Here is a 25,485-nt window from a genome sequence, read left to right as displayed (position 1 = left end):
TTAAGGGTCAAAGCTGTATAATAACTGAGAGGAAACTCCACATAGCCTTTAAAGGAATGGAAAGAACCGACCAGGGCTTCTGACCTAATGTCCAATACTCACCTTCACGTGGTGTACCCAGTTGGGTATCTACTTTGATACTGAACGAATGAGGATGGGCTGGCAATTTGGGATTTAGCTGACCAAATTGTATTCTTATTGGTTAAACCAAAATAAAAAATGATGGTACAACATGACAAAATTTCATGCCGGCTGGGGTGTTGCCCGGTTAAACAAGGCCCCCGTTGTTATTGACAGGGAACCAGTGCAAACAGCGAAAAGTCAGCTACTGGAACAAATCTGAAAACAAACCCCAACTCAACATCACCAGAGATAAAGATCGGAACTATCAACGTAAGAAGCCTGAATGGCAAAGAAATGGAGCTAGCTGAGAAATTAGATAAGTACCAGATCGACACATAATAGGAGTGACTGAAACAAAAAAAGACCAAAACTGGTGAGATCTTTCTGAGCAAAAAATACAAAATGTTATATTCAGGCAATGACAATCAAGGAAAAGAAGGAGTAGCCATAGTATTCAACACAAAATACTAGGTTAATCTTCTTGAATGGCAGTCAGTCTCAAGTAGAGTAATGTGGGCAAATATGAGAATGGAGAACTGGACAATGAGACTTATTTGTGCCTATGGTCCCACAGAAGGTTCTACTAAGGTAGAAGTGGAGGAATTTTTGATGCTCTAGAAAAAGCAACTGACACAATGAAAAAGGAAAAGTTGGTCCTTGTTGGGGATCTGAATAGCAGAGTAGGAAATGATTGTGAGACATACGAAAATATTTTGCGAAAATTTGGAGAAAAGAGCAAAGCTAATAATAATGGCAAATGTCTGTTGGATTTCTGCTCAGAACGTGGACTGGTTATTACTAACACCATGTTCCAACATAAAAATGTGCACAAATTCACATGGAGAAGAGAAGAGGCTAGGAATAAGAATAGTCTCATTGACTATGTTATTGTTGATAGTGATGTTTTCCCCCTGGTGCAGGACACCAGAGTGTACAGAGGATTTGAAATTGGAAGCGATCACTATTTAGTCTTGAGCAGTATAAAATTGAATTTCATATTGAAAAGAATAAAATGTAAGAAAGTTTCAAAGCGAATAAAAGTTGAGCAGCTCTCAGATGTGAACTGTAGACTAAAATACAGAAAGATTATTGAAAAGAAAATGAAAGAGTTTGAGAACAGCAATCAAACCTTGGAGATTCAGTGGCAAACTCTGAAGAAAACCCCGATTGATTCAGCCAGAGAGGCATGTGGTGAGGTTGTCTGTAAGGATAAAAAAATCAGAACTCCCTTGTGGAAACAGGAAGTTAAAGAGGCAGTGAAGGAAAAGAAGAAAGCATACCAAATGTTCCTGTCAATAAGTCAGCTTTTACTCTTACAGAATACAGAGACAAATGTAAGAAAGCTAAACAGTGTGATGTGCAGTGATGACAGCACAGTGTAAAACTAGCTAAACAAAAGTCATGGGAGGACTTTGGCAAGAATATAGAAAATAAATATCAAGAAGGTGGCAAAATATTCTGGAGGTTGTTGAAGAAGATTAGGAATGGAGGAAAGAGTGCTGTAAAAGGAGTTAGAGATGATAAAGGTTACACGAAAACAGGAGAAAAAGATAACCTTGAAGTATGGAGTAATTACTTTGAAAAACTGCTAAATGAAACAAGCAGTGATGACAGCACAGTGATAAAAAACACTGACCAGGCATGCAGTCAGGAATACATATCCATACTTGAAGTAGAAAAAGCCATCAAAGGCTTGAAATGTGGAAAGGCAGCAGGAGTAGATGATATTTGACCAGAAATGCTGAACGTATGGTGGTATAAACGTCTTACAGTGGCTGCACTGCATAGTTCAGAAAGCCTGGACAGAGAGACAAATTCCCGATGATTGGAGTAGAGCTCTCATAGTACCCATATATAAAAAGGGAAATAAAACTGAATGTGAGAATTACAGAGTTATTTCCCTACTGAGTGTTCCTGGTAACATCTATGCAAGTATACTTGAGAAACGGTTGAGAAGAATTGTGGAAGAAAAACTTGGTGAAGAACAAGCTAGATTCAGGCCAAATAGAGGCTGTCAGGATCAGATCTTCACTTAAGACAAATAGTCGAGAAAGCATGGGAATATAACAAAGATCTTTATTTAAGTTTTGTCGATTTGGAAAAGGCATATGACAAGGTGCCAAGAGAGAAGCTATTCAATACGCTGCAGTTATATGGTGTCAATGGGGCATTATATCAAGCAATACTTAGTCTTTATTTGAGTTGTAAGTCAGCAGTTAGAATTGAAGGAACTACAGGAAGATGGTTTAATGTTAAATCTGGTGTGAGACAAGGATGTACATTATCCCCTCTGTTATTCATTATCTATATGGATCACATTATGAAGGAAAGTGGTATTAAACATGATATCAAAATTGGAGATGTTAATGTCAGCTCTTAGCTTTATGCGGATGATGTTATACTTCTAAATAAATCTGCTACAAGTCTGCAAGATTCTCTGACTAAATTGAATAGCTGTTGTAATAGATATGGTATGAAGGTCAGCAATAAAAAGACCAAGACAATGAAAATAGGCAGAAATCATTGCAGAAAATGTTGGAGTCTGTAACAGACTCCAACATTTTCCTCCAAATCAGTAACAGACTGGTTTGGAGGAAAATTGTAGATGGGAAATTAATAATGATGTAATTTTTTTCATGTAGTACTATCATATCCTGTACACCCCTTGAGGGTACATGGCAGGAATTTGATGATGATGACGATAATTATTCAATTATCATAATTTAAAAAAAAATTTTTTTTTAATATATATATATATATATATATATATATATATATATATACACACACACACACATACACCGCGCGGTTAGCCTAGTGGCTATGCGCTTCGCAACAATATGCCTGGGGAAGGAATGTCCTAGGTTCGATTCCCGTCGGTGACGTGAGGAGCTGAAGGACCTTCCTCAGCCATAGCCAAGTTAGCCAGTCTTGGGCATGGACAGCAGGGTTTTTTCCCCAGTTTATTCTGAGGTTTTTCATCCCGCAAAGCAGGCAAACTGGCCTTGAGAACCCAACACTACAGTCCATAGGATACACCAGGGCATAAGGATGACCACCTTATCCTGTAAACGGAGTGAGGTCCGATGGTCAATGGACCCTCGACACCGCAAGGTAAAAGAGGGTATAAGGAAGATGATGATGATGATATATATATACAGATATATATATATATTGTCGTGACGTTCTCTTTTACAACGTTCGAATCCGCCATCTTGTTATAAGTCATCATCATCAAATTCCTGCCATGTACCCTCAAGGGGTGTACAGGATATGACAGTACTACATGAAAAATTTACATCATTACTAACTTCCAATCTACAATTTTCCTCCAAATCACTCTGTTACTTATCAAGACTCCAACATTATCAGATCTTATATTTCTATCGTCTATCGCACTTTGTACCGTATCAATCCACCTATATCTTGGTCTTCCTATGGGTCGTTTTCCTGGCAACCTGGCAGAGAACACTTGTTTTGCTAATCTTTCCTCACCCATTCTGTTTAAGTGACCATACCACCTGAGATTAGCTTTGCTAATGCATTCCTGGATGCTGACAATGTCAAATTCTTTCCTAATATCCTCATTTTTAATATGATATTGCCATTGATGCCATCTGTTCATGCCTATAATCTTTCTCAGGAATCTCATATCTGCAGTCTCTAGTGTTTGGTCAAGTGTTTTACTTCTGACCCAGCTCTCAGATCCATAAGTTAAAAATGGTTTGAACACTGTCTTGTATACAGCTAATTTAGTGTTCCGACTAATTTCTCTCTTCTTCCATATGAATTTATTCAATTGACTTCCCACCATACCAGTTTTGCTGATTCTGTTGTCTATTTCTGTATTTAATTTACCATCTTCACTAAAAATCGTGCCTAAATAGCTGAAATGTTTTACTTGTTCCACAGGTTTTCCATTCACAACACAGTTGACATTTTCAATGATGTTGCCTATTTTCATTGTCTTTGTCTTTTTATTGCTGACCTTCATACCATATCTATTACAACAGCTATTCAATTTAGTCAGAGAATCTTGCAGACTTTTAGCGGATTTATTTAGAAGTACAACATCATCCGCATAAAGCAAAGAGCTGACATTAACAACTGCAATTTTGATATCAGGTTTAATACCACTTTCCTTCATAATGTGATCCATATATATATAATGAATAACAGAGGGGATAATGTACATCCTTGTCTCACACCAGATTTAATATTAAACCATCTTCCTGTACTTCCTTCAATTCTAACTGCTGACTTACAACTCAAATAAAGACTAAGTATTGCTTGATATAATGCCCCATTGACACCGTATAACTGCAGCGTATTGAATAGCTTCTCTCTTGGCACCTTGTCATATGCCTTTTTCAAATCGACAAAACTTAAATACAGATCTTTGATATATTCTCATGCTTTCTCGACTATTTGTCGTAAAGTGAAGATCTGATCCTGACAGCCTCTATTTGGCCTGAATCCAGCTTGTTCTTCACCAAGCTTTTCTTCCACAATTCTTCTCAACCGTTTCTCAAGTATACTTGCATAGATCTTGCCAGGAACACTCAGTAGGGAAATAACTCTGTAATTCTCACATTCAGTTTTATTTCCCTTTTTATATATGGGTACTATGAGAGCTCTACTCCAATCATCGGGAATTTGTCTCTCTGTCCAGGCTTTTTGAACTATGCAGTGCAGCCACTGTAAGACTTTTATACCACCATACTTCAGCATTTCTGGTCGAATATCATCTACTCCTGCTGCCTTTCCACATTTCAAGCCTTTGATTTCTTTTTCTACTTCAAGTATGGATATGTATTCCTGACTGCATGCCTGGTCAGTGTTTTTTTTTATCGCTGTGCTGTCATCACTGCTTGTTTCATTTAGCAGTTTTTCAAAGTAATTACTCCATACTTCAAGGATATCTTTTTCTTCTGTTTTCATGTCACCTTTATCATCTCTAACTCCTTTTACAGCACTCTTTCCTCCATTCCTAAGCTTCTTCAACAACCTCCAGAATATTTTGCCACCTTCTTGATATTTATTTTCTATATTCTTGCCAAAGTCCTCCCATGACTTTTGTTTAGCTAGTTGTACACACTGTTTAGCTTTCTTACATTTGTCTCTGTATTCTGTAAGAGTAAAAGCTTTCTTCTTTTCCTTCACTGCCTCTTTAACTTCCTGTGTCCACCAGGGAGTTCTGATTTTTTTATCCTTGCACACAACCTCACCACATGCCTCTCTGGCAGAATCAATCAATGTTTTCTTCAGAGTTTGCCACTGAATCTCCAAGGTTTGATTCCTGTTCTCAAACTCTTTCATTTTCTTTTCAATAATATTTCTGTATTTTAGTCTGCAGTTCACATCTGAGAGCTGCTCAACTTTTATTCGCTTTAAAACTTTCTTACATGTTATTCTTTTCAATATGAAATTCGATTTTATCCTGCTCAAGACTAAATAGTGATCGCTTCCAATTTCAAATCCTCTGTACACTCTGGTGTCCTGCACCAGGGAGAAAACATCACTATCAACAATAACATAGTCAATGAGACTTTTCTTATTCCTAGGCCTCTTCTCTCCATGTGAATTTGTGCACATTTTTATGTTGGAACATGGTGTTAGTAATAACCAGTCCATGTCCTGAGCAGAAATCCAACAGAGATTTGCCATTATTATTAGCTTTGCTCTTTTCTCCAAACTTTCCCAAAATATTTCTGTATGTCTCACAATCATTTCCTACTCTGCTATTTAGATCCCCAACAAGGACCAACTTTTCCTTTTTCATTGTGTCAGTTGCTTTTTCTAAAGCCTCAAAAAATTCCTCCACTTCTACCTTAGTAGAACCTTCTGTGGGACCATAGGCACAAATAAGTCTCATTGTCCAGTTCCCCATTCTCATATTTGCCCACATTACTCTACTTGAGACTGACTGCCATTCAAGAAGATTAGCCTCGTATTTTGTGTTGAATACTATGGCTACTCCTTCTTTTCCTTGATTGTCATTGCCTGAATATAACATTTTGTATTTATTGCTCAGAAAGATCTCACTAGTTTTGGTCTTTTTTGTTTCAGTCACCCCTATTATGTGTCGATCTGGTACTTATCTAATTCCTCAGCTAGCTCCATTTCTTTGCCATTCAGGCTTCTTACGTTGATAGTACCGATCTTTAACTCTGGTGATGTTGACTTGGGGTTTGTTTTCAGATTTGTTCCAGTAGCTGACTTTTCGCTGTTCGCCCTGGTTCCCTGGCGAAAACAACGGGGGCCTTGTTTAACCGGGCGACGCCCCAGCCGGCATGAAATTTTGTCATGTTGTACCATCATTTTTTATTTTGGTTTAACCAATAAGAATACAATTTGGTCGACTAAATCCCAAATTACCAGCCCATCCTCGTTCGTTCAGTATCAAAGTAGATACCCAACAGGGTGCACCACGAGAAGGTGAGGATTGGACATTAGGTCAGAAGCCCTGGTCGGTTCTCCGCATTCCTTTAAAGGCTATGTGGAGGTCTCCTCTCAGTTATACAGCTTTGACCCTTAAGCACCCCTGTTATAAGTCACTTTCTTAAAATAAAACAACTAATTGTGAATTGGTCACCAATCTAAGGTAGAGAAATTTCTATTATACTGCGCCACTCTATCCTTAGATTAGTTGATATAAAATAGCAGGATCAATTCACAGATAGTTAGCTAGCAGTCTTCTCATTCATTCTGGCCGAAGTATTTGTTTTCCACTTGGGATTCCCGCAAGATTCGAATATTTTTATGAACGGTGCAATAAAAAGGAATTCAGGCAAACACAATAATTATATTAAGAAAATAAAACATTTAATATAAGCTATATAATACACACATAAATTCTACTTCTAATTTCAAATAATAGGACCAAGTTAAACATTAGGTCAAGTCAATCACATTAATTCAATCTTCCAAACTTTCACATACACTTTCTCAGTTTTTTTCAGACACAAAGTTCCTACACTTAATTATATATAATAGAACTTCCTATCTAAAAGGTTTCCACACAATTCTCAGCTATGCTTTACGCTTACAGACCACCGCAGGCACTGATTGCTGCAAATATCTTTCAAACAATTTTTATTTTCAGTTCTCAATCTCAAAGAATTTCCACAGTTAAAGTTATGCTTGACGTAGCGTAACTAGCATTCAATTCTTCATGCATTGAAATAAATCAATATGACAGTGCTTACCAGAAACAGTTCCTAGTACATCAATACGTTGTGAATAACTTTCAAAATATATTTATTATACTTAAGAACACATTTATAAAACTTCACCACAGTTATAACTAAAACACTATTAATCACACTTCACAACTCTAGATATCAACTGTAGGGTACTTTAATTATCCTTGTTACCACTCAATAGACAATTAAACACTGTGCAGTTCTCCTTAGGGCAATTTAGAATTAAGTCGCAATTCTAGACTAACTGGATTTAATCAAAATTCTTCACTGAACGTCCAGTTTCTTTATATTATCCGATTGCGGCATTAAATTCCTTTTATTATTACTGCTGACTTCACCTTCAGCTAACTATAAGATTCACTTCGTCTTTGCTCGCTTATAAATATTATCCCTTTTAACTTCTGCCCTTGAGAACTGTTCATATACTTCCACCTCTCTAGTTTATACCCTTGCTTCCTTTCACTTCAAAATTTCCGTTCCAACTTCCTCTTTGTTACCTCTATATAATTTTTTTTATTATCCTTGTCCTAGCTCACGCTCTGTTCCACTCGTGCTCGCTTCTTCATGCATCTTCATGACAACAAATAAAATATAATAAAATTGAGCTATTGCATAACTCTAAACTTCTATAACAGAAATAAATAGAGAATATTTACATTTCAATTAATACGCAGTTAAAATTATCAAGTACAAATTCTATAATATTAACATAGTAATAAATAAAATAACTTAATAATATTTAATACAGTATTTTCATTATTAATACATATATCTTTGAATAATTAATTTAATATTAGACAAAATTAAGGTAGTTATATGAATATTTAATTGTAAAATAAGTGATTTACATTAAATAATATTTACAAGTTTTGCCTATGTGATGGAAGATCATGTTGGATTCTGAAACAAATAATAATTACTTCAATCTCTATATAATCAGAATCCAACAATATATATATATATATATTCATATTTATATATACTGACTATAACCGAGACTAGAATAACAATTAAATTTATTCAAAACGCAACATGTTTCATCGGATTGTCCGACTTCTTCAGGTGTTGGAACATAGAAAGAGTAAACACTATAAGAAATATTGTATCACCATAAAACGACTATTATAAAATCAGGTAGCTTTGAACTGTAGCTACAGTCCGTGTTGAAGTTCTATTGTTAAGTAGCTGCGTGCGTCTGATTTAACGCATGTGCCAATATCGGATAGCAGAGCTGAAAGAGTCCGGTAGATTACAGCTGAGGTTATTATTTATGTGAAGAGGGTCCATAACAATTTCCTTAGACTCAACTATGCGTCGCCCCACCTCGTCACGACATATATGAAGGTTTGAGGTTGTTGTCCAGTTTATCTCATGTTGACGGCCTTCATCATTTGTGTTTACTGAAAACAGTACATGGCTTGACAGGGCACTTGCTCTAGCTCTTTTGTAGGCAAAGTCTCTCTGGTGTTCTTCTAGACGTAGGAGGATGGATTTTTCAGTTTGGCCATAGTATTGCTTCCCGCAGTCACACGTGATTTTGTACACTCCTGGGAATTGTAGATGGTTGTGAGCTTGTTTGTATTTGCTTAAAATCGATCTTAGTTTAGGAAGAGTAGAGAAACAGGTTTTTATGTTGAACTTTCTTAAAATTCTTCTTAGTTTCGTGGAGAGCGAGCTGATATGTGGTAAGGAAATATAACCTTTTGGATTGTCTTGTGTTTCTGAGTTGTGTTAATAGCGGTGGTATAGCTGCTTATTAATAGTTTTCAACGAGTAAACGACTGTCAAATCTTGATTTTTCTGGAGTGGTAAATGTTGTCATTGTCCTGGAATAACCATACTAATTACAAAACTCAGCCTAGAGTTCTAATTACAAGTTTTGGCTCTCGTGTGTAAACCATTTGAAATTATGGGGGGAAAAAAGATGCAATAGTTCCAAAACGAGGGTGGTCTGAAAAGTCCTCGACCTAAGACTAAAAAAAAGAATTTATGATTTCATTTAGTGGTTCTCAGTAAGATCTGCGAAATACACCTTTACAGCTGCAATCACCTCTCGATTCAAAGAAAAATGACCAGCGAGGAAGAGTTTTAGTTTTGGGAAGAGATAGAAGTCAGAGGGGTGCCAAATCTGGGGAATAAAGTGGATGTTCCAACAATTCATAGTGCAGATCCCTTAATTTTCCCATTGCCAAAACACTTTTGTGGACAGGTGCACTGTCCTGATGAAAGATGATTTTTTCTTTCTGCAAACTGGGTCTTCTCTCATGAATTTTTTCGTCTAGTCTGGTTAAAAGATCGGAATAATATTCCCAGGTTATTGTTTTACCCTTTTCATGATAATTAATAAACAACATGCCTTTAGCATCCCAAAACACAGATACCATGACCATTCCTGCTGATGGAACCAACTTTGTCTTCTTTGGCACTGAACAACTGGCTTCTGTCCACTGTTTTGACTGCTGTTTGGATTCTGATGTGTAATGGTGAATACAAGTCTCATCCATAGTAATAAATCGATCCACAAAATCAGTTTTATTCTTGTTAAAATGCTCCAAGCATTGTTCAGAGATTTTCATGCAGGTGCGTTTTTGATCTGCTGTGAGCAAGCATGGCATCCATCTTGTGCAAAGCTTTTTCATTTGCAATTCTTTGTGCAAAGTATATCCTGCACGTTTTTTTCACGCACTTTGACTTGCTGGTTATTCAATACCATATTGTGCACTTGGTCAATGATTTCTGGTGATGTTACGCTTTTTGGACATCCTTCACGAAGTTCATCTTCAAGGCTTGTATGGCTAAGTTCAAACTCGCCAGCCGATTTCTTAATTGTTGAAAACGAAGGAAAAGAGTACCCATAAACTTTTATGAACTTCGAATGAATTTCTTTTGGCTTTGTAAAACCTTCTTTACAAAGAATTTTATAATTGCACGATACTCAATTTTACCCATTTCAAGGGATAAGAAGCAACACTTTGGCTTCAAACAGCTGTATAAAACAAACTACTAGATAGAATGAGTTGCAATTTCACATGGATGCTTATGACAGATGTACCAACTTAGAAAAAAATAAATCTTGCCACCTTCAGACCACCCTCGTTTCCAGAAGGTATCTGTAAATAATAAGAATAAAAATTCAAATTGTTATTTGTATTCCGGTAAGAACACAGAACAGTACAGTAAAAGGAATCAGAGGTAATAACGGTAACATGAAAACTGATAATAAAGGTATTCTCTAGATGTGTGGAGTAATTACTTTAACCAAAAATTCTCAAACATGGAGGTATAAACATTTTACAGAGGCTACACTGCATAATTCAAAAGGCCTAGTCAGAGAGTTGAATTTTTAATTGAGCTTTCACAGTAGCCATCTATAAAAGAGAAATAAAACTGAATGTGAGAATTATAGAGAAAATTTCCTGCAGATTGATCTCTTCTTGAATTCAAAGAAACAGGTAAAAACTTTTCCCACAAGATAGACAAACTTCAGTATGAAATAGAAGCAATATATGTTACTGCCCATGTCGTCGCACCAGATTTTAAAAATATGATTCAGAGTAGCCCTTGATGTAGTTTACAATTTTACTGCTTTATTTACAACTGTTTTAAGACCTTTTGCATATTCTTACCAAGTTGTAAATGATGAATGCACAGTATGTTACTGTTACCAATGATAGAATTGATATAAAAACATGCAGAAAGGTCCTTCCTTCCTTTTGCATATCGTTGTTTCAGTGCTGTCAGTGCAAAGACCAAACATTGTGTCCCGTTCACATCTGCTCCTGTGGTCTTAACATGCAAAATTTGGCAGAACAAAATTTCACCATGTACTTTCCCTAAATACAAGTATCTGACATATGTAGGGTTAGCTTTGCCAGCTAACCCTACATATTTATCTCCCAGTCCACCAGGAAAACTATATAGTCCCTTTGAGAAACTATACTTTCAGAAAGTCTGTCTTATATGATTAAGGGAAAATATCAAGTGCATTATCAATAGAGAACCTATAGAACAAGCAAAATAACTTCATTAAGTTATTTTGAACATTTTATTAATGAAGATGGCAAACTAATGATAAATCAATGCCTTAGAGCAGTGGCCGCCAAAAGGGTCGATATGACATTGTTAGGGGTCGATTCGGGCTCAGGATTCGATTGGGAGTTGACAGAAAAATATAAGACATCATTGTATGGGTAATATTTAATTCGGTTAACTTGGATTACCTCCATGACAAAAGACATGGAGGTAATGACAATGCAATTAAGAGTGAATCGTGGGATCAGTACCTCCATCTTACAGGTCCATGAATAGGACCTGTAAGATGGAGTAAGGTCATGAAAATAGTTACTGAGGCCAATCAAGTAGGCCAAAATGACGTATTTACCAATACGTCATTTTTATCATTTTATCATTTTTGCGCATCGACATACAAGTGAGCGTTAATGTTCTAAAATTCATCAACATACATATTATAATTCAATCGTTATTCATTCACGAACTAAACTTCTCTATGTTGAAGAGTTGAGCAGCACTGGTAGTAATACCAGTAGCTTATTAATATCACTAGTAATACCAGTGATAGTAATAGTAGTATTAATAGTAATATAATAATATATACTACATTATACATACAATAAACAATCAAAAACTCACATAAGCGTCTTTTTTTTTTTTTGCTTGTCCTATTATAATTACGTAATAGTAAAATATAGGAGGTCGATAAAAAGTCAAGAAACGCTTGAAGGAGTCGACAGGCAAATAACTTTGGCGACCCCCTTAGAGGAATGAAACATAAGATCAGAAGATACTGGGGGGGGGGCATGACAAATAACATTATTTGTCATGACTCCATGACATTTATTTAGAAGAAAATTGCTAATAGGGAGATAGCAATAATGTAAACTTAATTATGTAGTACGCAATCACAGCATTCCCCCTCTGAGGATACATATCAAGAACATGATGATAATGCTGATGTTAGATGAACAAAATCAAAGAGTTTCTCATTATGCATACAAACTTAAACCTATATGCAAGAAACCAATAAAATAGTAACACTTAATATACTTACGAGCACTGTCAACAACCTTAGGTGCTAACTCAATTCTTGCTGTTCTTCCCAAACGGAAAGAACAGTCTCTTCTATAAAAGCAACACCCTGCTGTTTTTCTAAGACGAGGGTTCCATGAGATGCTCATATCTTTTGGCAACTGAAAGTAAACAGTATTATAAATGAGAAAGCAAAAAACTTCATGGGTTATTTTTCATAACTCAAATTTTTTTTCAAAAAAGTTTCATAAAATTATCTATATTACACAGCACGCATTAATTTTTATGATAAAATTTAGAGAGTGCATAATACAAAAAAGTTCATGTAAGTTAGAGCACAACGTCCATCTGACTTCAAGTGAAACTTGAATTTCAAATAAATCCAAACATTAAAGCATTTATTCAGCAACTTCCCCCTTATAAATTGAGAACTTATTTTAATTCATATACCAGACCACTGTAGTAATACAGACCAAATGGCAAATTATTACATTCTCTTCCCAGAGGTTCAGCAGCTACTACTGTTGTAAGGAATGTGTTAAGATTCCCTTAATGAATGTGAACTGAAATAATGGCATATCTTTTGAACTTTGTATGACCTGCTGTAATTAAGTACTGCTCATTGAAAGAACTAAGCAATATGAACATTCAACATTAAAACATGAAATATATGATTAATGTGCAATCTGATATAAGATACCAGTTTCTGCCTATAAGTCTAAAAGTTCAGCATAACGTTGCTTTTACATATTAACGTCATTTGTTAGCATAAATTTGTATCACAGCAATCTTATCAATAACATTACTTTGGATGACTTATCCTATCCTACTCCTTCAGCCATACAGCTGGTGGGGATAGGTAGCTATATGCTACCATACTAGGGAGATGATTTATGATCAAGGTGATTTCCCGTTGCCTTCTTTGCCATAGTATATTTTACGACTGTAGCCGTGTGTGTGTTTTCACGGGACTGGTTTGCTTGTTTTGAGGGATGAAAAACCCTCCAACTCCATATGAGATCGGTTAACTCACCTTTAGTTGAAAGAGACCAGATAAAGGTTCCTCACACCATGGGAATCAAACACAGGTCTTTCTGACCAAAAGGGCTTCATCTATACTGAATGAGCTATGGAGACTACTCGTATACCTTGGGTGAGTAAATTTTTTTTTGTGGCCAGTAGATTTCAGTTGTATTTTTGAAGCTGTGCTTTAACGCTTTCCAACTTCTTTTTAGCCTTTCTTTGTCCACTGCAGGTCTCCCCCCAACTTCCATTTTTCTTTCTCTTTTGTCTCCGACTACCAATTCATTCCTCGCCACGTCTGGATATCATCTCTCCATCTTCTTCTCTACCCCTTTTCCTCTCTCTCTCTTGGTTGCTATTCCATCATCAATCTTGTTCACTTTCATTCTGCCTACATGACCAGCCCATCTCCATTTAAATTTTTTTTTATCACTTTGATTATATCTCTTACTCCTGTTTGTTTTCTTATTTCTTCATTCTTAATTTTATCCTATTTAATAATTTTCAGCATTCTTCTTTCCAGTTTTCTCTGTGCTATCCTCAAATCTTCACATTATTTCTCTGTTATGCTCCATATTTCACTACCATATTGTAAACACTGGTATTACACAGCTGTTGAATATTTTCCTTTTTAAACACAATGTTAGTTATCCTGTTATGTGTTCTTTCAGTATATTAAAGACTATTACCTCCAATGATTCTTCTGTTGATGTCTTTATTTTGTCTTTCTTTAAAACTTACTGTTTGTCCAAAAGAGATATATTCATCTACTTGATCTAATTCTTTTCCGTCTATAGTTATATTTTCTTTTTATGGTAAATGGCGTTCTCATTATAGTTCATTTGTCATAGATTGTAGTTCTTCTCTTTGCAACGAATACTATGTCATTGACAAATCTTAGATGGTTGAGTTACTCCACATTTATATTAATTTCTTTCTCTTCCCAATTTAGTTTTTTTAAATATTTCTTCTAATGTTGCACTGAACAGTTTGGTTGAAACTGGATCTCCCTGTCTTATTCCTCTCTGTATTTGGAATGGTTTTCCTGTGTTTTCAAGTTTTATTCTCACTGTTGCTTGTTCATATAGTTTATTTATTAGCCTAATATATTTCTTTTATATATTCTGTTTTTCCAATGCTTCTATCATTTCGTCTTGAAATATGGAGTTAAAAGTCTTTGTGTAATCTATAAATATCATATGAAAGTCTATATGGTATTCATTGGTTTTTTCAATTAGTTGGTTTATAGTATGAATATGGTCTGAAGAAGAAAATTTTTTCTAAAACCAGCTTGTTCTAAACTGGTTGAGTTTCATCCAACTTTATCATTAATCTATTTAGCAATATTTTTGAAAACAGTTTATATACCTGTGATAATAGGCTGATTGATCTGTAATTATTTATTTCTTCTTTATTTCCTTTTTTGTGGATTGGGACTATAATTGCATTGTTATATTGTTCAGAAGTATTTTCTTGTTTGATGATCTCATTAAATAACAAACTCAATTCCTTCCATAATGTCCTTCCTCCTGCCTTTAAATGTTCAGCCACTATTCCATCTTCACTTGGGCTTTTGCAAAATTTAATTTCTTCAATAACTTTCTCCACTAAGGTGGTGCTTAAGGGTCAAAGCTGTATAACTGAGAGGAGACCTCCACATAGCCTCTAAAGGAATGCGGAGAACCGACCAGGGCTTCTGACCTAATGTCCAATCCTCACCTTCTCGTGGTGCACCCTGTTGGGTATCTACTTTGATACTGAACGAACGAGGATGGGCTGGCAATTTGGGATTTAGCCGACCAAATTGTATTCTTATTGGTTAAAAAAAATTAAAAATAATGGTACAACATGACAAAATTTCATGCCGGCTGGGGCGTCGCCCGGTTAAACAAGGCCCCCATTATTTTCGCCAGGGAACCAGGGCGAACAGCGAAAAGTCAGCTACTGGAACAAATCTGAAAACAAACCCCAACTCAACATCACCAGAGTTAAAGATCGGTACTATCAACGTAAGAAGCCTGAATGGCAAAGAAATGGAGATAGCTGAGGAATTAGATAAGTACCAGATCGACATAATAGGGGTGACTGAAACAAAAAAGACCAAAACTGGTGAGATCTTTCTGAGCAATAAATACAAAATGTTATATTCAGGCAATAACAATCAAGGAAAAGAAGGAGTAGCCATAGTATTCAACACAAAATACTAGGCTAATCTTCTTGAATGGCAGTCAGTCTCAAGTAGAGTAATGTGGGCAAATATGAGAATGGGGAACTGGATAATGAGACTTATTTGTGCCTATGGTCCCACAGAAGGTTCTACTAAGGTAGAAGTGGAGGAATTTTTTGAGGCTTTAGAAAAAGCAACTGACACAATGAAAAAGGAAAAGTTGGTCCTTGTTGGGGATCTAAATAGTAGAGTAGGAAATGATTGTGAGACATACAAAAATATTTTGGGAAAATTTGGAGAAAAGAGCAAAGCTAATAATAATGGTAAATATCTGTTGGATTTCTCCTCAGGACATGGACTGGTTATTACTAACACCATGTTCCAACATAAAAATGTGCACAAATTCACATGGAGAGAAGAGGCTAGGAATAAGAAAAGTCTTATTGACTGTGTTATTGTTGATAGTGATGTTTTCTCCCTGGTGCAGGACACCAGAGTGTACAGAGGATTTGAAATTGGAAGTGATCACTATTTAGTCTTGAGCAGGATAAAATTGAATTTCATATTGAAAAGAATAACATGTAAGAAAGTTTTAAAGCGAATAAAAGTTGAGCAGCTCTCAGATGTGAACTGTAGACTAAAATACAGAAATATTATTGAAAAGAAAATGAAAGAGTTTGAGAACAGGAATCAAACCTTGGAGATTCGGTGGCAAACTCTGAAGGAAACATTGATTGATTCTGCCAGAGAGGCATGTGGTGAGGTTGTGTGCAAAGATAAAAAAATCAGAACTCCCTGGTGGACACAGGAAGTTAAAGAGGCAGTGAAGGAAAAGAAGAAAGCATATCAAAAGTTCCTGGCAAATAAGTCAGCTTTTACTCTTACAGAATACAGAGACAAATGTAAGAAAGCTAAGCAGTGTGTAAAACTAGCTAAACAAGTCATGGGAGGACTTTGGCAAGAATATAGAAAATAAATATCAAGAAGGTGGCAAAATATTCTGGAGGTTGTTGAAGAAGCTTAGGAATGGAGGAAAGAGTGCTGTAAAAGGAATTAGAGATGATAAAGGTGAAATGAAAACAGGAGAAAAAGATATCCTTGAAGTATGGAGTAATTACTTTGAAAAACTGCTAAATGAAACAAGCAGTGATGACAGCACAGTGATAAAAAACACTGACCAGGCATGCAGTCAGGAATACATATCCATACTTGAAGTAGAAAAAGCCATCAAAGGCTTGAAATGTGGAAAGGCAGCAGGAGTAGATGATATTCGACCAGAAATGCTGAAGTATGGTGGTATAAGAGTCTTACAGTGGCTGCACTGCATAGTTCAGAAAGCCTGGACAAAGGGACAAATTCCCAATGATTGGAGTAGAGCTCTCATAGTACCCATATATAAAAAGGGAAATAAAACTGATTGTGAAAATTACAGAGTTATTTCCCTACTGAGTGTTCCTGGCAAGATCTATGCAAGTATACTTGAGAAACAGTTGAGAAGAATTGTGGAAGAAAAGCTTGGTGAAGAACAAGCTGGATTCAGGCCAAATAGAGGCTGTCAGGATCAGATCTTCACTTTACGACAAATAGTCGAGAAAGCATGGGAATATAACAAAGATCTGTATTTAAGTTTTGTCGATTTGGAAAAGGCATATGACAAGGTGCCAAGAGAGAAGCTATTCAATACGCTGCAGTTATATGGTGTCGATGGGGCATTATATCAAGCAATACTTAGTCTTTATTTCAGTTGTGAGTCAGCAGTTAGAATTGAAGGAAGTAAAGGAAGATGGTTTAATGTTAAATCTGGTGTGAGACAAGGATGTACATTATCCCCTCTGTTATTCATTATCTATATGGATCACATTATGAAGGAATGTGGTATTAAACCTGATATCAAAATTGGAGATGTTAATGTCAGCTCTTTGCTTTATGCGGATGATGTTATACTTCTAAATAAATCCGCTACAAGTCTGCAAGATTCTCTGACTAAATTGAATAGCTGTTGTAATAGATATGGTATGAAGGTCAGCAATAAAAACACAAAGACAATGAAAATAGGCAGAATCATTGAAAATCTCAACTGTGTTGTGAATGGAGAACCTGTGGAACAAGTAAAACATTTCAGCTACTTAGGCACAATTTTTACTGAAGATGGTAAACTAAATATAGAAATAGACAACAGAATCAGCAAAGCTGGTATGGTGGGAAGTCAATTGAATAAATTCATATGGAATAAGAAAGAAATTAGTCGGAACACTAAATTAGCTGTATACAAGACTGTGTTCAAACCAATTTTAACTTATGGATCTGAGAGCTGGGTCAGAAGTAAAACACTTGACCAAAGACTAGAGACCGCAGGTATGAGAGTCCTGAGAAAGATTAGAGGCGTGAACGGCATCAATGGCAATATCATATTAAAAATGAGGATATTAGGAAAGAACTTGACATTGTCAGCATCCAGGAAAGCGTTAGCAGAGCTAATCTCAGATGGTATGGTCACTTAAATAGAATGGGAGAGGAAAGATTAGCAAAACAAGTGTTCTCTGCCAGGTTGGCAGGAAAACGACCCAGAGGAAGACCAAGATATAGGTGGATTGATACGGTACAAAGTGCCTTAGACGATAGAAATATAAGATCTGATAATGTTGGAGTCTTGACAAGTAACAGACTGATTTGGAGGAAAATTGTAGATAGGAAGTTAGTAATGATGTAATTTTTTCGTGTAGTACTGTCATATCCTGTACACCCCTTGAGGGTACATGGCAGGAATTTGATGATGACTTTCTCCACTAATAGAGATGATACCATTATTTTCAGTACCATCTCGGCTTCATCATTTTCTTCATTTTCAGCAGGTCCAAGATTTCTTGGACTTGGTATAAAGTCTTCACATATTTTCATTATTAAATTTCTTTCATATTTTATCTCCTTGTTTTATTTTTGAGATATATAATCCAGTTCTTTCCGTTATTAGTTTCCTTTTGTATTACTTTCATTATCATCAAATTCCTGCCATGTACCTTCAAGGGGTGTACAGGATATGATAGTATTACATGAAAAAAATTACATCATTACTAACTTCCAATTTACAATTTTCCTCCAAACCAGTCTGTTACTTGTCAAGACTCCAACATTATCAGATCGTTTCTATCGTCTAAGGGACTTTGTACCGTATCAATCTACCTATATCTTGGTCTTCCTCTGGGTCGTTTTGCTGCCAACCTGGCAGAGAACGCTTGTTTTGCTAATCTTTCTTCACCCATTCTGTTTAAGTGACCATACCACCTGAGATTAGCTCTGCTAACGAATTCCTGGATGTTGACAATGTCAAATTCTTTCCTAATATCCTCGTTTTTAATATGATATTGCCATTGATGCCATCTGTTCACGCCTCTAATCTTTCTCAGGACTTTCATATCTGCAGTCTCTAGTTTTTACTTCTGACACAGCTCTCAGATCCATAAGTTAAAACTGGTTTGAACACTGTCTTGTATACAGTTAATTTAGTGTTCCGACTAATTTCTCTCTTATTCCATATGAATTTATTCAATTGACTTCCCACCATACCAGCTTTGCTGATTCTGTTGTCTATTTCTATATTTAATTTACCATCTTCATTAAAAATCGTGCCTAAGTAGCTGAAATGTTTTACTTGTTCCACAGGTTCTCCATTCACAACACAGTTGACATTTTCAATGATTCTGCCTATTTTCATTGTCTTTGTCTTTTTATTGCTGACCTTCATACCATATCTATTACAACAGTTATTCAATTTAGTCAGAGAATCTTGCAGACTCGTAGCGGATTTATTGATAAGTATAACATCATCCGCATAAAGCAAAGAGCTGACATTAACATCTCCAATTTTGATATCAGGTTTAATACCACTTTCCTTCATAATGTGATCCATATAGATAATGAATAACAGAGAGGATAATGTATATCCTTGTCTCACACCAGATTTAACATTAAACCATCTTCCTGTACTTCCTTCATTTCTAACTGCTGACTTACAATTCAAATAAAGACTAAGTATTGCTTGATATAATGCCCCATTGACACCATATAACTGTAGCGTATTGAATAGCTTCTCTCTTGGCACCTTGTCATATGCCTTTTCCAAATCGACAAAACTTAAATACAGATCTCTGTTATCTTCCCATGCTTTCTCGACTTTGTCGTAAAGTGAAGATCTGCTCCTGAAAGCCTCTATTTGGCCTGAATCCAGCTTGTTCTTCACCAAGCTTTTCTTCCACAATTCTTCTCAACCGTTTCTCAAGTATACTTGCATAGATCTTGCCAGAAACACTCAGTAGGGAAATACCTCTGTAATTCTCACATTCAGTTTTATAACCCTTTTTATATATGGGTACTATGACAGCTCTACTCCAATCATCGGGAATTCGTCCCTCTGTCCAGGCTTTCTGAACTATGCAGTGCAGCCACTGTAAGACTCTTATACCACCACACTTCAGCATTTCTGGTCGAATATCATCTACTCCTGCTGCCTTTCCACATTTCAAGCCTTTGGTGGCTTTTTCTACTTCAAGTATGTATGTATTCCTGACTGCATGCCTGGTGAGTGTTTTTTACTACTGTGCTGTCATCACTGTTTGTTTCATTTAGCAGTTTTTCAAAGTAATTACTCCATACTTCAAGGATATCTTTTTCTCCTGTTTTCATGTCACCTTTATCATCTCTAACTCCTTTTACAGCACTCTTTCCTCCATTTCTAAGCTTCTTTAACAAGCTCCAGAATATTTTGCCACCTTCTTGATATTTATTTTCTATATTCTTGCCAAACTCCTCCCATGACTTTTGTTTAAGTAGTTTTACACTGTGTTTAGTATTCTTGCATTTGTCTCTGTATTCTCTAAGAGCACAAGCTGACTTATTTGCCAGAAACTTTTGATATGCTTTCTTCTTTTCCGTCACTGCCTCTTTAACTTCCTGTGTCCACCAGGGAGTTCAGATTTTTCTATCCTTGCAGACAACCTCACCACACTCCTCTCTGGCTGAATCATTCAGGATTTTCTTCAGAGTTTGCCACTGAATCTCCAAGGTTTAGTTCCTGTTCTCAAACTCTTTCATTTTTTCTTGAATAATATTTGTGTATTTTAATCTACAGATCACATCTGAGAGCTGCTCAACTTTTATTCTTTTAAAACTTGCTTACATGTTCTTCTTTTCAATATGAAATTCAATTTTATTCTGCTCAAGACTAAATAGTGATCACTTCCAATATCAAATCCTCTGTACACTCTGGTGTCCTGCACAAGGGAGAAAACATCACTATCAACAATAACATAGTCAATGAGACTTTTCTTATTCCTAGCCTCTTCTCTCCATGTGAATTTGTGCACATTTTTATGTTGGAACATGGTGTTAGTAATAACCAGTCCATGTCCTGAGGAGAAATCCAACAGATATTTACCATTATTATTAGCTTTGCTCTTTTCTCCAAATTTTCCCAAAATATTTTTGTATGTCTCACAATCATTTCCTACTCTGCTATTCAGATCCCCAACAAGGACCAACTTTTCCTTTTTCATTGTGTCAGTTGCTTTTTCTAAAGCCTCAAAAAATTCCCCCACTTCTACCTTAGTACAACCTTCTGTGGGACCATAGGCACAAATAAGTCTCATTGTTCAGTTCCCCATTCTCATATTTGCCCACATTACTCTACTTGAGACGACTGACTGCCATTCAAGAAGATTAGCCTCATACTTTTTGTGTTGAATACTATGGCTACTCCTTCTTTTCCTTGATTGTCATTGCCTGAATATAACATTTTGTATTTATTGCTCAGAAAGATCTCACCAGTTTTTGTCTTTTTTGTTACAGTCACCCCTATTATGTCGATCTGGTACTTATCTAATTCCTCAGCTAGCTCCATTTCTTTGCGATTCAGGCTTCTTATGTTGATAGTACCGATCTTTAACTTTGGTGATGTTGAGTTGGGGTTTGTTTTCAGATTTGTTCCAGTAGCTGACTTTTCGCTGTTCACCCTGGTTTCCTGGCGAAAACAACAGTGGGCCTTGTTTAACCGGGCGACGCCCCAGCCAGCATGAAATTTTGTCATGTCGTACCATCACTTTTTATTTTGGTTTAACCAATAGGAATACAATTTGGTTGGCTAAATCTCAAATTGGCAGCCCATCCTCGTTCGTTCAGTATCCAGGTAGATACCCAACAGGGTGCACCAAGAGAAGATGAGATTGAACATTAGGTCAGAAGCCCTGGTCGGTTCTCCGCATTCCTTTAACGGCTATGTGGAGGTTAAAGGAATGCGGAGAACCGACCAGGGTTTCTGACCTATTACTTTCAATGATTTATTATTTTCTATAATTTCTTTTACTTTATTGAAGTTATGGCTTCTAATATCATTTCTTATCTTTTCATTAGTTTTCTAAATTCAATAAATTTTATTTCTTCCTTAGTAATCTTTGTGTCTTTTCCTTCTCAATTCTTCACTTTTCTTAATCAAGCCTTTAGTATTTTGACTTAATCTATTAGTTCCTACTTTACTTTTTTGCTATGTTTTTATCATTTTCACATTAGATTTCTCTATTGATGATATAATGTTTTCCATTCTTGTATTTTGCTATCAAAATCATTTAAAATTTTTATACCATGTTCTAATCATATTATTATCTATTTTAACACCAGTTCTTTTTGTTTTTCTCCTATTTTTTTCCATTGTTTAATTTGATTTTAGCTCTGACCATTCTATGGTCCTTTTCAAAATCTATCTCATTTATTACTGATATATCATCTATTAATTTTCTGTTATTCAAAATAAAGTCTATTTCATTTTTTTGTAATACCATCAGACAACTGTCATGTCCATTTTTGTGCCCTTCTTTTTTTATAAAATGCATTCATTATAAATGGATCCTGACTTCCTGGAAATCTTACTAGTCTTTCTCTTCTTACATTTCCATCTCCAATACGAAACTCTCCTACACTTGTTTTGTTATTGCCCTTCATTCCAATTTTACAATTAAAATATCCCATTACTATGGCCCATTTATTCTGATTTAATTTTAAACAATCTTCTAATTCTTCATAGAATTCCTCTATCTCCTCTTCCGAATGTCCAGAGGCGGGTGCATGACTTTGTATTATTTTTAGGTACAACACTTTATTAATATTTATAGTCATAGATGTAATTCTATGTGGAAGCAAATAAAAATTTGCATGTGAAGTAACATCAAGACTGGGCTACTTGTATATAGATTGACTTCACATTAACTGCCTTAGTATCCCATAATGCTATGCATTATAGGAAGGACCACTACCCAGAAGTCATACAAAGGTTGAAGTAATGCTGAAGTCATATTTCCATATACAATTAGTCAAAAGGTGTCACACCTTATTACTAAAATACTGCATAATGCACGTCCATAAGGATGCATTGCATCGTGGGATACTAAGGTACAACACTTTATTAATATTTATAGTCATAGATGTAATTCTATGTGGAAGCAAATAAAAATTTGCATGTGAAGTAACATCAAGACTGGGCTACTTGTATATAGATTGACTTCACATTAACTGCCTTAGTATCCCATAATGCTATGCATTATAGGAAGGACCACTACCCAGAAGTCATACAAAGGTTGAAGTAATGCTGAAGTCATATTTCCATATACAATTAGTCAAAAGGTGTCACACCTTATTACTAAAATACTGCATAATGCACGTCCATAAGGATGCATTGCATCGTGGGATACTAAGGCAATTAATGTGAGGTTCATTAGCCTATATATATACAAGTAGACCAGTTGTGATGTTACTTCATGCACAAATTTTTATTTGCTTACACTTGCATAAAGGATTAAATTAAGAATATAATTTCTTGGCCTCTTTAATTTATAGTATAACCAAGTGAAAAAACTGTCAGACATGTTTCTCTAATGCAGAGTAGTTCAGTAATAAGGTATGACACCTTTTGACTACTTGTATATGAAAATATGACTTCTGCATTACTTCAACCTTGGTATCACTGCTGAATCTGGCACCCACTGATGAGACCTCAATAAAGGTCAGGAGGGATCATGCTTGGAGAATTGCATATGGCTGCCTTCCGGTCAATACTATCAAGTAAATATTAACAATGGAGATCCAATCTGTGACATCTGTTACCAATTGGAAACAGTAGAACATGCATTCTACAGCTGCCCTCTTGCCCTGCATATTTGGAACAGATTATGTAATGTGTTGGGCATTCCATTACTTACAACAGAACAGGTTATTTTTTTACAATATCCACCACCTGTCAGCAATGGGAAGAGAATTTTGATTTTTATAATTAATGAATTAAAATACCATTTAAGGAAAGTTAGAAGTTAGAAACATGGATTTGAAAACCAGCAATATGACATCAAAATGCTTTATAATATTGTATTGTGGAAATTTTATTGTTCAGTCAGACGATTTTTGTATTTAGAAAGAAGCATTCTAGGAGATATCAAATTTATCACTAGATGGTGTAGACCACCCACATTATGCAGTATTCACCAGGGGGGATATAAAATTCTGTCTAATTTTGCTATGAGAGGTTTTTTAAATAGTTCCACCCATTTAATTCAATGTGGTTTTATAGTCAATTGCATGGATGACTGGAGAGCAATCCCAGGAAGAGAAGGCCAACTCTCAAGGCAGTTAACCCAGATGGGGCTAACCACCTAGGTATCAATCATTTTTGCGCTTTAGTATTAATTGGTCTTTTGGTTGTTCATTTATACGAGGTTGGTGAAAAAGGAAAACTGATAGCCTTTGGCTATACGATGATATAAAAGAGCTGAGGCTTTTTCTCTATCTCTCATGCTATCTATCTGTCTTTCTTTCTCCTAATACTATCAGGCTCTCTTGCATCCCTATACTAACTACTCAAGGCCTATGACAGGCTACTTTACTTTTTCACCTCAATAAAGGTCGAAACCGGTCTGGGTAGTGGTCCTTTCCATAACGCATAGCATTATACATGTCCGTAATGATATGTGCATTGCATTATGGGATACTAAGGCAATTATTGTGAAGTCATTAGTCTATATACAGGTAGCCCAGTCGTAATGTTACTTCATGTGCAAATATTTATTTGCCTAAACTTGAATAAAGGATTAAACCAAGAATATAATTTCTTGGCATCTTTAATTTAAAGTGTCCACTGTCTAGAGAGTACAGTCAATTGAACTCGTATAAATGGTGATGGATTTTTGTAGTAATTTTACAGCTTATGCTGGACGAAAAAAGGGTAACATTAATGAGAAATATTACATTAGCAGTTTTAGTATATTAAACTCTCAAAATGTCACTGCTGAAATTAAAGTGGAAAAGAACTATGATTTTTTTAAATTTTAAGTGACTGGATTAATGTGCTGAAATGGTAATGCCAAGGATGCTGTCAAGGAGTTTGTGGCCTGTAACTTTTGCTATTGTGAGCATAGGCTACCACACATGTTGAGTCGGAGACTGGAAACCTGTGTACAAGATGTTTTTCATATGCACATGGACTGGCAAAAATTAGAAGGAATATTGCTAGAGTCATTATTTGATATGCGAGTTCATCAAGATTTAGCATAGTTTATTTCTTTTTTTCAAAGTAATGTCCTTCATATGTTACAAAAATTTTGCACTGTTCCAGTCACTTCTGAAATACATGTGATAGGCTACTTGAGACATCTGTTTAGGTTAGAGAAAGTGGTTTGTCACTCCTGTGTCAAGTAATCATCTTCCATTTCAGTCAGTAAATGAATAGTATCATCGAAGACCTCCAGAGTGCCCTCAAGGACTTGCTGAGAGAGATCATATATTACTCACACCAGCTGCTATTATACCTTCTCTTCTCATTTACACTCACCACTTCAACAAGCAACTGGTCCATACACTCACTGCTCTGTGAAAAAAAAAATCTAGCTC

General features: G+C 35.8%; 1 protein-coding gene across 1 annotated transcript in view; it reads right to left on the bottom strand.

Moving 5' to 3' along the window:
• The window catches only part of LOC150107424 (uncharacterized), a 185,242-nt gene that overhangs the window by 39,502 nt on the left and 120,255 nt on the right, over positions 1 to 25,485 (bottom strand). Inside the window, exon 7 of the mRNA XM_090391285.1 lies at positions 12,397 to 12,535. Within this exon, the coding sequence (XP_090247411.1) occupies positions 12,397 to 12,535 (139 nt within the window). The remainder of the gene's footprint in view (positions 1 to 12,396; positions 12,536 to 25,485) is intronic.

Source organism: Typopeltis vanoorti, chromosome 4 (genome assembly GCF_054136105.1).
Source record: "Typopeltis vanoorti isolate ZY-2024b chromosome 4, IOZ_Tvanoo_1.0, whole genome shotgun sequence".
NCBI lineage: Eukaryota > Metazoa > Arthropoda > Arachnida > Uropygi > Thelyphonidae > Typopeltis > Typopeltis vanoorti.
The sequence above is the reverse complement of the archived record's forward strand: the minus strand, read 5'-3'. Positions and strand labels throughout refer to the sequence as shown.